Raw genomic sequence first — 13,988 nt, 5'->3', positions numbered from 1 at the left:
TGTTTAAGTGTATCGTAACGCATGTATCCAGATGCGTATCTAATCGTCCATCAACAAAGAGATGTACAACTACATGTATATATGCGGTGCACTCATACGCAGACTGCAATAATATACTTGAGAATCAGAAGTAGGATGTGAAAGTGAGGCAGAGTGGTGCGGTTCAATCTAGGCCAGTTTATAAATATGCCTCCCTTAGTTGCCCAGTGAGATTTGCGCACAGTCCCAGTTTCTGTCCTCGCTGTAGCCCAGTTGTATCAGCTATCATCACTTTTTAGATCGCTTGTGATTCCTTTTTTTGAACGCCCGCCTGTTTAGACTGCACAGTTGGTGACCAAACTGGTGCAGGTGCGCGAGTACATCAGGAAGGCCTGCTCCATGCGCGATGACCTGGTGGAGAAGAACGATGTGCCAGCCAACGTGGAGCGCCTCTCTCATCTCATCGAGCACCTCAAGGAGCAGGAGAAGTCCTACTTGCGCTTCTTGCAGAAAATACTGGCAAGTTTTTGGTCTTTGTCTTGTTCTGCTGGTGTTCGCTAAAAGAGACTTCATCAGTGCGAGATTGTAAACCTGTCCTATCACGTGTATTATTAATGCCTACATGTCCATCATTGTCTTGCATCATTGATTGTCCTCTCTGCTGATGTGGTAGGCTCGGGAAAATGAGGACGAGGACCTTAGGACCCAGGACTCTGCAGTGGGTTCTGGTTCTTTGGTAGAGAGCACGTCCCTGAACGCTGATGTCAGGTCTTCAGATGCCTCAAATGCACCGGTATGCTTAGCTATACAGTACAATTACATTTATATATCTATATTTTTAAATCTTACAGTCCTTGGTAAGCCTGGGCCAATATGAGTCAAATGATGAATTTAAATGAACTACATTTTGCCACCATCGATAAATTGCTATGTTTCTTTCGTCTCTCTCTTCCAAAGAGGGTTCTCTCTGTATCATTATAGCAGAATTAAATGAACGCAGTTAACTCTCTTGTCAGTCATACGCTACCTATGTCACTGTAGGCGGGGCCGCTCGCTTACATACACAGGATGCAATGACAGAGCCCGGCTAGTTGCTAGTGAGAACTTAGTAACGTAACAATTACAAGCCAAATGGGAATATTTTGTTTTCAAACCGAATTAGTAAGTAAGCCCTTCAACACGAACAAGCGAATATGCCCAAAGTGTTGGAAAGTGATAGCAACAAAAAGACAACAAAACAAACCATCTAAGTCAGTTTTTCTAACCAGGGAAAACTGCACTGGAAAATGTTTCTAACAGATTGCAAACCATCTAAGTCAGTTTTTCTAACCAGGGAAAACTGCACTGGAAAATGTTTCTAACCGATTGGATCCATTTTATTTGTATTGTTTTTTTTGTTTGTTGTATTGTTTGTATTGTTTGGGGACGGCGTGGCGAAGTTGGTAAAGTGGCCGTGCCAGCAATCGGAGGGTTGCTGGTTACTGGGGTTCAATCCCCACCTTCTACCATCCTAGTCACGTCCGTTGTGTCCTTGGGCAAGACACTTCACCCTTGCTCCGGATGGCTGCTGGTTAGCGCCTTGCATGGCAGCTCCCGCCATAAGTGTGTGAATGTGTGTGTGAAAGGGTGAATGTGGAAATACTGTCAAAGCGCTTTGAGTACCTTGAAGGTAGAAAAGCGCTATACAAGTATAACCCATTTATTATTATTAGTTTTACATAGGATAATTAAAGGCTCTGGACCTTCCAATTACAATGGTAACAAACCATAATGCGTAAAGGGTTACTTGCATTAATTGGTATTATATAATATGATTACATTAGTGCTTAATTTGGTCTCTAAATAATTGCTTACAATATTATCATATATCGACAATGACATGTTGGACAATATAGTCCAGCAAAATGTGTTACCGGGCCAGGCCTGGTCCTTGGATTGGTTGTCTTGCGTTGAAAATGTGTGTTTTCTCGATAGGGCGGCTGGCCTGAAACGTCAATGCGGGACCAGAAAGAAGAGCTTGAGAACTTCCGCAAGCAGCACGAGCTTCTGAAGAAGATGCTAGAGCAGCAGGAGCAGCTCAGGGCTCTGCAGGGTCGACAGGAGGCACTGCTGGCCATGCAACATAGTGCAGAGCGGGCACTCGCCGTGATTGAGGACGCAGCAGGTGCACATTTTTTGCAGTTGGTTTATATTTGATTGGAGTGCAACTTGCGTTGTTCAGATTTTCCACATTAATTTGCATTCATTTTACACTTAATGCCTTATGTTTGTGTTTTATGCGGCTCCCCAAACACACCAGTTGTCACAGAAACCACCGGCAGTGTGTCAGGCCTGAGCATCACCTCAGAGCTCAACGATGAGTTAAATGATTTGATCCAACGTTTCCACAACCAACTGAGGGACTCCCAGGTGTGCCAGAATGTTTGTTTTATTGAGTGCTTGCATTTTACGTTTTCCTTTGTTCCATAGACCAAGTCGGTGCCTGACAACCGTCGCCAGGCTGAGAGCCTCTCACTCTCCAGAGAAGTGAGCTGGTCCAGGACTCCTCGGGCGTTTGGTCCACCCGAACACAGGCCCGTCCTTCACTCGGCCTCAGGCCCTCACTCTGGCCTCGACGCGGGAGCGACGGCTGCCAGTGTCAAACTCACCCACCTTCAAGAACTCCAGGAAAAGAAGGAAACTATGGACAAGATCCTGCAGGAGCTGCACTCCCTCCGAGACCAAACTCTAAACAACAGCTACAGTAAGAACGTTTTTTGTCATATTTATTGTCAACCTTTGAGCATCACTCCTTAAACAACAGGTGGTGTATTTGGAGGTGGCGGCTTCTCGACGCAGCGCAGTTTGAGTACTGGAGGATCATCAGATTGTCCATCTGCTATTTGCTCAAATGGAGCCACAGCTGCTGCTTCCTTTCATCCATCGCACGCACAATGTGACGATAGTTCCAACCCTGCAGACAAACTCAGGCAAATGCAAGAAAACACCAACCTTTCAAAGAGTGATTTGATATTAAAGACTCCAGATAATTTGAGTATTTTTCTTTGATTCTGTGCACCAACAGGGAGCTGAAGGAGGTCCACAAACGTTTTAACGAGCTACGGGAATTGGTGCAGTACTTTGAGCAGACCTCTGATATGATGGTGGACGCGGTTAATGAAAATGTGAAAGAGGAGGAGGAGGACGAGGAGGAGGAAGAGACGGAGGATGGCTCCATAGAGGCCATGTTTGACTGTGACCAAGAGAATCGGCAACCGCCGACTAACATCAGGTGAGGCTTTTATCAAAAAGCATATTCATCCACCAACAGGATGTGTAGTTCCCTTGCTTTTACAGTGGCGCATTCCGGTCAGGTTACACACAGCGTGGTGTGTAATTTCAGATGTAACCGTGCCGTCTGTTCACATGCTTAGAAACCCACAGCGCAGCGGAAACTGGAGCGACTTGAACGGCCATGGCAACCACCGCGCCGTCTCAAGTAACGCCATCAACAACCGCAACAGCCGACTCAACACAGAGTGTGAGATCAACAACCGGTCAGCGGCCAACCTCCGCAGCTTCAATATCCCCTCAGCCATTGGTATGTCACTTGACACATAAGACAAACAAAAACACAAATATTTGATAAGGACATTTCTAAACTATTTTGTAAATGAATTTGATTGGTTTGGCTTTTCACCCTCATGTAGAGTGCCAGTACAACACGGACACCGCATACAACTGGATGAAGGATGAAGATGGTCTCAATAACGACGAGGGCGCACATGCTGATGTTCCAGATGAAGAGGCGTCGGGGTCACAATCGAGCAGCAGCCTCATTTTTGGTGCCTCCCTCACTCATGAGGTCCACCAGTACAAAGTCAAGCAGCAGCGTAAGCTTCAGGAGCTTGTTGCCATGGTTCAGGTGGGAATAATATGCATATTTTTAGGTGTATGTAAAGTGTGTATTGTGGGGTTGTAGGAGATTGGAACAGCATTCATTTCTTTAACATGCATAATTTATTTGATTCATTTGTTGTGCAGCGTCATCATTTCGATGTCAAAAAAATCACAGACCTGTTAATCAGATAGCTGATAAGGTTTGATGTGTTGAGACGCTTGATTTATTTTTTCTCTCCTTGCTAACTTTTTTCAGGAAATTTGGTGCACATGGCACACTGAATGTCTTGCTTTTAAAACAGTCAATAAGTCCCACACGATCTATACCAAGTTTGTTTAAATAAGCTCAAGAGAAATTTACGACTGGCCGTTTACAGCACGGAATTGGGGGTAAGAAGAGAAGCGCTTGATTTCCTCAAAGTACAGTATTTTTCTCATCGCAGCTATTTTTTAATGTCAGTGGATTTATTAATAATAACATTTTATTAATCTAATTCTTAGATTTTGTTTTCATATAACATTTTACTCTTATCCAACAGAACTGCTGCGGTTATTTCATCCATTGTATTGACTACATTAACAATGGCTGCATTTTCTTACTTGCTGTGGTGCAATCCAGGTTAACACTGCCATTTATTTTTATGCTTACATTGCATTTAGCAGGAAGTCACTGTGCCCGCTTGAAGCTAGTTAACAGCTAAATAAGTAATTTACAAAAGGTAAACATGTTAAGCTATAAGCTATTAGGAGCTAGCATCTACACAACAGCTAAGCACACAATTGCAAACAAGCTGGACATACATAGTAAGTGTCCTTAATTGAACAATATTGCAGTCTAAAACACATTTGTCATTATAAATAAGAATCAAATAACTATACAGTCCTCCCAGGCAATATTGCGTTTCAATCATTGCGGTCGCATCACATTGCGGATTAAGAAATTTTTAAAGCATATTCTACAATTTTTTTGGACCTAAATTATATACAAATTTTCAAGCATAATCATGACGAAATAAATCAATATCAATACTACATTAGTATTGGCCACTGGAGTAGACCAAAGTAGTTATGAAAATATTTGATTTATGAATTAATTACTGATTACTACTTCACGGAAATTAATTTACTGTATCACGGTCATGAAATCAATTAACCTCAATAAACGAGGCACGACTGTAGTTGCATATATTACAAACGTTTCCGCATCATCCAATTTACTGTCAAGAGCTTAGCTTCATTTATTGTTGTGGCTTGTAGGTGTCGCCAAATAACAATTACCACTCCACTTCAACTTAATCAAAGACAGTGTAAATCCATTCCAGAGAGTTAATAATAAATAGGTTTGTGTCTTTCCTACCTACCGTTGTTTTATGTTCTACCAATTTCACTTGATCATTCCACACTACAAATCAAAATTATATATGATTTGTGCTGATATCATATTGGATTAATATCATTGTTTCGAAATTTAAAAAGTTATATCAGGATACCCCTACAACTGACCCATTTAAATTTTATATCGACCAAAGCGGTCAGCCATGCTTACTCAAGTGACACTTTTTTGTAATAAGACCGGGTTGTCAACATGACAACTAACTTAAACCTGGTTTTAAGAACCCTTTAAACAATCTTATTTCATTGACAACCTGGTCTGGTGAAGATAAGGTCCTTTTTTGAAAAAATAAAATAAGATAAATAAATAAAAAACATTTTCTTGAATAAAAAAGAAAGTAAAACAATATAAAAACAATTACATAAAAAATAGTAATTAATGAAAATGTTAGTGGACCAGCAGCACACACAATCATGTGTGCTTCACGGACTGTATCCCTTGCAGACTGTATTGTTCTATATTGTAGGAACCAGAATATTAATAACAGAAAGAAACAACCCCTTTTGTGTGAATGAGTGTAAATGGGGTAGGGAGGTTTTTTGGATTGGTGCACTAATTGTAAGTGTATCTTGTGTTTTTTTTTGTCGATTTAATAATTAAAAAAACAAAAAATTAAATGTGTTATAAAGTACTGCCTTTTGCCCTATGTCCAGAGTGATGACACAGACACAACAACCGCTAATGAAGAGGAAGCTTTACACCAGCAGCAGAATAACACAAGAGTTTGCGTTCGAGGCTCGCAGGCAGCTGCATCGACACAGCATCCCAGGGAATCGGACGCCGTTCTCTACAGCAAGGCCAGGTACATAAGCCAAAGTCCACCAGATGATGTGTAGAGATGCATATTTTTACTGTGTCATCCTGATGTGACCGAACAGGGAGAAGATATATAAAGAGAAGCTTCGCATGCAGAAGCAGGCGCTCAAACAGGTCCACGAAGAGAGTCGGATGCTTTGCGAAATTCAAGCCAAGATCCAGGACCTCCAGCTGACTTGCCCTGACTTGCAGGTATCCTCGCAACATGTCCGCAACTACATTGCAGTCCACTGTACTTTCTAAATGTTATCTGCTTTAGTCCTCATTGTCCAGCCAAGTGAGTGACCAATGTTTGCCATGGAAGATCCCGGCTGCGGCTTCGACCCCGGTCGTCGTGCAGCCTACCTCCTCTGCACCCAAACCCAGTCCGCCGGGGCTCAAGCCCACCGCTCCAGAAGCTGCGGCTACTTCAGTCACCGACAACGAGGTGACACACACAAACACACATGAAAAAAAAAATAATGTCTTTAAAACATTTTTAAATTAAATCAACCTGATCTGCGTTGCCAGCAGCTGTGGTCGGAGATGCGTCGTCACCAGATCTTGCGAGAAGAACTGCGGCAGCGCCGTAAACACCTGGAGTCCTTAATGGCTGAACATCAGAGACGCAGCGGCATCGCTTACTCCCCCTGTAGGACTAACGAGCAAGCGGGTTCCACCTCCGAGATTGTCGGTAGTCGGGATGAAAGGTTTGATGCAGTTTTGTAAAACTCAATGTTTATTATAATTCGCAATGTTTCCTTGCTATTTTGAGGGCCTTAAAAGGGAACTCATTCACAATCCCTGTGTAAGATAAGAACACGTCTTTTTTTTAAATGCATTTTAATTTGTATTTTACGGCGGCAGGTACAAGGTGGCGAACAATGAAGCTAATGGGAGTTATCCATTGCGCCCACAAACATCCAATTGTCCTTTTCGGGGTGGCGGGGGCAGCTGGAGCCTATCCCAGCTGCATTCGGGCGAGAGGCGGGGTACACCTTGGACAAGTCGCCACCTCATCGCAGAGCCAACACAGATAGACAAACATTCATAAATTCCTCTCAAAATCCGAAAACCGCCAACAATACTCTAAAGCAGCGTATAAACCAAGTTTTAGCGATATTGTTTTTAGTGTAACCCTAAGGAACTACTTTCAGTGGCGCGTTGATCACAGAGCTAACTAGCTTATGCAGCTATTGACATACTGAGCCGGAGAGCTGCTGCATTTCCTCTGAGTTTTTCTCGCTTTATGTGAATTACCTCTCACTTGTACAGTAAAGGTTGTTGCCACAAACTGAAAAGTTGGTCCACTTTGCGAGAAAGATGCTTGTTTGCGGCCACTTTTTTTTTTTTTTTTTACCTGCGTGAGGATTATGATTAATTCATCATCTGCTCTGTAAACAAACCACGCCCACTCTGCTGTGCTTGGTCTGCTTGCTGTGACATAATATCTGATTATCATAATACCACGTATCCCTCTCAAACGTGCAGATAATTTGGACTTACAATATTTAGAAAACTCAGTCAGGGTAAACTTTATTGTCCCGTTAAGGAAATTTGTTTTGGGCATTGTTACATTATTGCTGCATAAGACATACACGGTAATCACATTAAAACAATTATTTACTGCACATCCTACTTTTTCGATGTTAAAGGTTTAAAAAAAAATTTTAAAGACGCATTTTACTCACAATTTTTTATTCCATGAAATTGTCAGCATAATTTCATAATTTGAATAATTCAGTTCACAAAATATAAACCTACAAATATTCAGTTACATAAATTGTGTCAAAAAAGCATTAGTATTAATGAATCAAATTAACATCCCTGTACTTATTTGCGTACTCACCGTGACATTTATTCACTGTGAATCCTGCCATCAGCTGGTGTAAACCCTGACTTGCGTGGGGACGCGAGAACCCATACAACACTGCTTGCAGCTTTTAATGTTTTTGAGTTATTGTACGTTCGGAGTCGTGAAAAATCTAGCTGCTAAAATGCTCTCTCCTAACTACTTTTTGGTGTTAGGACAATGGCCACATGGGGTTCCACTCCCTGCAATATGGAAGTGGATGAGGACGATGACTATCACTCTGAGCAAACAGGAGAGAAAGACGGCAGCTCTGAGAGCGGCTCGGACAGCAGCTGTGATGACATCGTGCATATGTTCTCCCCTGGCAGTATTCAGACAACATACACCAAGAGAAAGAACCAAGAATGGTCAGTTATTTGGAGTGGCCGTTATTTGTTTTTGTCTCATCATAATTTGCTCTTAATGTCTGTGTCATCAGTAACTCGAAGCCCCCGGCAGCCACTGGCCAGCATCCATCCCCTCATGTTAAGACCAAGACTAAGCCACAGCAGCCACCTAGAAGTTCCAGCCAGTCTGCAAGCCAGCCTGCAAGCCAGCCTGCAGGTTCAAGGCGTCAAGAGAACCTGTGCTGGGCCTCCGATCTCTCTGTCGCTGAGGGCTCCACACACTGGCAGGAGCAGATAAACCAGCTCCAGAGACAACTAGACCACAGCACCATGTGTCAAACACTCATGCAGGACCAGCAGGTTGTTTTGCAGATTGATTGTAGGGACGGACCAAAGATGAATGAAGACTAAATATGGGTCCTCTGACCTTCTATTTCTAGATGATGTCTTGCATGATGCAGAGCCTGATTAGGGGTCCGCAGAGCATGCCATCCAACAGCCTGTCGTCACCGCAGGCCCACCTGGTCATGCACCAGCTTAACCAGTGTTACACCCAATTAGCTTGGCAGCAAAACAATGTACAAAGGTAAAACATTTTTTAGAAACATTTGGTAAATTCAAACCTGTATCTCTTTGTTTAATCTCTCATGCCTTTGATCTAGACTGAAACAGGTGCTGAATGAGCTCATGCAGCAGCAGCAGCAGCAGCAGCAGCAGCAGCAGCAGCAGCAGCAGCAGCAGCAGCAGCAGATGGAGCCTCAACAAACTTTGTCCTCTTCAACCCAAGGTTAGAAGACAAAAGTTTTTTTTCCACTTTATTATGCTTTTTTTTATTATGCACAACACTAGCCGCTAAGGTAGGAGGTAGAACAGTAGAATGTCCCATAAAATGGGAGATAGAAATAATACCAAGTTCAAACTGGCACCTATATCTCCTTTTAATTGTCCGTGACACATTCTAAAAATACAATAATAAAGTACTTAAAAACACCCCGCAAAAAATGAATACAAAACTACAACAGCATAATGTAACAAGCAAAAGTTTGAAATGTTGATGCTGACAATAACACTAACAATAATAATGTCACCTTTTAACAAATAGCGGAGGTTTATGCTGTTTTTTTAAAAATATAAAAAATGTCTTGAGTACATTGGATCGGTCTTATTACTTCTGCCAGCAGGTTACGTAATCCATGCTAAGGATTTTTGTCAACTGTCAGTTAGCAAAATAACTCAAAAAGTTATGGCTGTATTTTTCTCATTTTCTTCAATAATGTTGGAAATGGGGTAAGAAACAAGTGATTACATTTTGGGGATTTGTTTTGATCATTTCTACTATGTTACCTTACTTTTCTGTTACTAGTTTCAGCTTCTGTGTGTATGCTAGCGGCCTCGCCTCCACCGACAGACGGTTTATGACTGACAGGACTCTTCTCTCTCATTTTTTCATTGCGCTATGGATTCCTCAAAAGGTTATGGGTGGATTTTCATCTGCATTTCAGGGAATGTCAGAAATGAAATAAGGCACACAGTTTGTTTTGGGGGCTGATCCGGATCACCGTTTGGATTCAGGACTTATTTACTATTAGAGAGGCAGGGCCTGGTGTAGGTCTGTGCTTATAGAGTGCTTTTCTAGGTGAAAATAAAACTAAATACATCTGATTCAGGGGTATAGAAACCTTTCTTCACAAGAATAAATCTACTAGAACTTTACTGAATTCACCAAATTTACCCAACCACCAAAATATCCTTATCTCTATCACACTGCAGGATTTCACCCCTTTCCACTTTTCCCCACTGCGATGGGCGAGTTCCCTCAGGGCGCAGCTTGTCACGCTAACCCGGACCAGCACAAGCAGAATTTAGGCCCCAACACCTCCATGAAAACAGAGTACATGAGTTTCCCTCCGCCGCTGCAGCGCTCGCCTCTGAACATGGCAGCAGACAGACGGTATGGCTCGTTAATGCTTGACAGCATTGTAGGTCATTACGTGCTTTTTAAGGAAATAATCGATTATCTTCAGAGCACCAGCGTGGCCCAATCACACAGGCCTGCAACATCCTACTCAAACACCTCCCTCGTCCTCCGCCATGCCGCCACACCGCTGCAGCCAGTCTCCTGTGGAGTGCGGCCGGGCTTCAGGGGGAAGCATCAGCAGCTTGCCTGATCAGGTGGACCCCACCACCATCACGAAGACCTTCAAAGCCGGACGCAAGGCCTCCGCCCAAGCCAACCTGGCCTCGCGAAGCAAGACGCCCCTTTCTAAGAGTCGCCGCAGGAGGGGCAAAGGACTCAGCAAAAACAATGAAGGTATAGTGGCAGTCAGATTTGGTAGTTTGCTTACAAACGTTATGAATTTTGTAGCACATTTTGCATGTTTTAGCAGGTCTGGAGAGCGACAGCCTGAGCAGCACGGCTGACTTTCACCAAGAGAGGGCAGTCTTGTCTCGCCACAAAGATCAGCATCTTTTGGACAAACTCACTCAGGAGAAACTCAACAGCAAAACTAAGCTTGGGAACAGACCAAATGACCATTCCTCTGGTATGACTAAAAGCTATCAGAGTTGTTTGTCACCCATTTCACTTTTAAACTAATTTTGTGTGTCATCATTGTTGTAACAGTTTTGCCCATTTGTCATTTAAATTTGAGTTAATTGTTCATTTATCCTACTGACAGCTTATGCATGGAGAACACCCTTCCTCTCTAACAGAATTGCATGCACAGAAGCAGCAGGTAAACTCACCATGCACATCCTGCATCATGTTTTTTTGGTCCGCACCTCCCAACAACATCCCACGCATGCCCGCATTCTACATCTGACCTGCGTTGTTGTCATCGCACTGGCCTTTGTTATGGAGGAAATCTGTTGTAACATCTCCTAACTTACAGACACCAGCAGCGACTTCTGCCTCTTTGAGGCTCTGAGGGAGACCATCTACTCCGAGGTGGCGACTCTGATATCCCAGAACGAGTCCCGGCCTCACTTTCTAATCGAGCTCTTCCACGAGCTGCAGCTGCTTAATACAGACTATCTAAGGCAGAGGGCGCTCTATGCTCTGCAGGTTAGTATAGACTCTAAATGTTGTGGTTAGAGCTGATGTGTTTTAGTTAGATGGAAAAGGGAACACAGCATTAATTGGAAGCAAGTGATAATTGGGGACAGGTAATCCCAAATTATATGTAACATTTTGTATCTTTAATAATCATTTGGAGTACAGTAGTACCTCAATTTAGGAGCTTAATTGGTTATGTTAAGAGTTGTATCTCAAATTGTCATCTCCTATTGAAATTAATTTATTTTGTGCTTGCCCCCCCCGAACAGTAACATGTAACAGGCCTTTTAAAAAGAAAAACACATTTAAATATAGCTATTGTATGAAAACAAGGAGAGGCTTCAATTTAATACAGGAATATTCTCCTGCTTTCAAATTATTGTTTTTTATTTTTTAACCAGATTAATCTTTTTTTTTACATTTGATTAATCTACAGGTTATTACCGGTACTCGCTTGCATAGTTAAAATTAACTTAAAAGGGCCCCAATATTTGGACAAAAGTGCAATTTTATTGTTTCTGGATGAAAATCCAGGAACATTTTAGCACTTTTGCTTGAATGCACTACATTTATTTGCTAAAAAATTGGTAATAGTTTTATCTTAATGCCCATCTGGGTGTATTTTTGTGTGAAATTTGCCAGCAAGCACACTAGGTAAACCATCCACAGCTAGGGTAAAGGACCATGTGTAAATAAATTGCGTGATTAATCTGCTTTGATAAATGATAATTGCCATAATGTTTTTTGATGAATCACATGAGTTAACTCGTTTTTTTTGACAGCCCTAGAATATTTATATGTATTCACTGTTGCAAGCTGCCCCTGAGGGCAGTCATAATTGCAATGTAGCCCTCAATGAAAACAAGTTTGGCACCTCTGCTCTAAAGGGAGTATATGTTATAGGCTTTTCAGGATGTTTCAGGATTTGGATGATGATTATGATGCATGTCAGGCTTCATAGAAGCAGCATCCCAGGAAGAAAGTAATTGAAGCCTCTCCTTGTCCTTTTATGACCCTGCAGGACTTGGTGACCAGGCATCTGGCTGAGAAGAGTGCCTCCCAGGAAATGCCGCCCCTCGGAGCAGCGTCTTGGACCGGAGGCTCTCATTCTGAACTTACGCCCAGTGAAAGCCCCACAACCAGCGATGTCGTAAGAGACCAACCACGTTAGCGATTTCCAGCATGCGCTTACTTATTTGTTCCAACCCTATCTTGACTTTTCTTCATCTTAACCTCCCCCATTTCCATTTTCCTCTCCAGTGGTTGTCCCATCTTTTACATGGCAATACATCTTTCATTAGTTTCTCCCTCTACTCGGTCTGCTTTCATCCTTTCCTGTCTTGTCTCGTTGTGTCTTCATCTTTAATTTTTCCCTTCCTGCATCTTCATTGATTTCTTCTTGACAGCCAGACGGTCTGTAAGCAATGACCCTCAGCTGTCTGTGTGCGTTTGTCACCGAGCACACTTGTATTCTTGGTTGTGTGTTCAGCTAATTGGAAGTCAGACTATTTGTGTCTGAATAATTCCCTTGTTTAGGAATGATGGATGAAATGTCTTTGAGCTTTTGTTTGAAGTGTGGTCTTGCTTTCTTTCCAGTCCTCTGGTGGAGCATTCATTTCGGCCTAATTAAGCCAGGCTTTGCTTTCAGGAATATTGAATATTTGCTGTCTCTTCTCCTCGCACACACACACCCCCTAAAAGAAGTCTGTGTATTTAGGAAGTGATGGAGGAGAACTTGAAGAAGAGAGATGGCGCAGAGTCTGTGGGTAATGACAGCACTGTGTCTTCTAACAACCTGGATCCATTTGCCAAAGACGACCCGGGTATGTTTAAACTGCTGGAAAGTAGAAATGATGGGCGTTGATGGTTTTACGTTTTTACAGGTGTGACTCAGTTGGTTGAGCAAAACACTTCACCCAACTTGCTCCCGTGCCACACATGCTGGTGTGTGAATGTGAATGAACGTGTTTGGTGGTGGTCGGCTGGGCTAGCTTACCACCGTAGTTACCAGTGTGATTGCTGTATGAATGATTAATGTCTTTCACTGTGAAATCGCTTTGGATATTTGAATTATTAGAAAGCCCCATATAAATCCAATCCCTCATATTATATTTTGCACACATGAAGGAAGGCCATGTCAACGAATAGGTCATAACATATTTTATTTTCTGGCCATTCTTCTAATGTTCTGTGTCAAAGCAAATGTACCAACAATGGCTGGTTCTGCTTATTTCAACTGCTGGTGTCAGCCAATCTTAGGGATGTTGACTTACTGGTTCCTCTGTGCTAGCATGAGCTGCGTACATTCTTATAAAGGGTTACGATCGTTTTTGCCATGACACATTGCCTTTTTATCTATCATAGCATTCCATTTAAAAAAAGAAAGAAAAATGTCCCTACTTGTAGCCGGAAGTCAGATTTTAGACACCTATTCTTATAACAATGGCGGCCCTCACCAATATAACTACGAATACATGTAGACAAGTGAATATAAATCTAGAGGGGCATTTTTTCATCATATCTGTCACCTTTGACTCTTAATAGGCAACACCGTCATCCATTTGGATTATGCCTTGGCCAAGATACACAAATACGATCGCATGAAGTTGAAAGGGGACTTAAGCACAGCTGGTGAATCCGACCTCTCAAATGTGGAGGCTGCTGTTGCTGCGGCAGACGGTATGTACC

The 13,988-nt window shown here is 42.5% G+C and overlaps 1 protein-coding gene across 1 annotated transcript in view; it reads left to right on the top strand.

Moving 5' to 3' along the window:
* Positions 1-13,988, top strand: part of pcm1 (pericentriolar material 1) — a 37,459-nt gene that overhangs the window by 11,712 nt on the left and 11,759 nt on the right. The window contains 24 exon segments of the mRNA XM_062026669.1: positions 319-498; positions 653-772; positions 1,954-2,143; positions 2,279-2,388; positions 2,449-2,948; positions 3,044-3,250; positions 3,393-3,559; positions 3,669-3,883; positions 5,905-6,053; positions 6,130-6,259; positions 6,327-6,494; positions 6,578-6,756; positions 8,075-8,266; positions 8,338-8,605; positions 8,686-8,831; positions 8,908-9,032; positions 10,016-10,196; positions 10,270-10,556; positions 10,630-10,788; positions 10,924-10,980; positions 11,137-11,309; positions 12,322-12,450; positions 13,018-13,123; positions 13,845-13,979. Of these exon segments, the coding sequence (XP_061882653.1) occupies positions 319-498; positions 653-772; positions 1,954-2,143; positions 2,279-2,388; positions 2,449-2,948; positions 3,044-3,250; positions 3,393-3,559; positions 3,669-3,883; positions 5,905-6,053; positions 6,130-6,259; positions 6,327-6,494; positions 6,578-6,756; positions 8,075-8,266; positions 8,338-8,605; positions 8,686-8,831; positions 8,908-9,032; positions 10,016-10,196; positions 10,270-10,556; positions 10,630-10,788; positions 10,924-10,980; positions 11,137-11,309; positions 12,322-12,450; positions 13,018-13,123; positions 13,845-13,979 (4,273 nt within the window).

The sequence above is a fragment of the Entelurus aequoreus genome, linkage group LG18 (assembly GCF_033978785.1).
Source record: "Entelurus aequoreus isolate RoL-2023_Sb linkage group LG18, RoL_Eaeq_v1.1, whole genome shotgun sequence".
NCBI lineage: Eukaryota > Metazoa > Chordata > Actinopteri > Syngnathiformes > Syngnathidae > Entelurus > Entelurus aequoreus.
The sequence above is the reverse complement of the archived record's forward strand: the minus strand, read 5'-3'. Positions and strand labels throughout refer to the sequence as shown.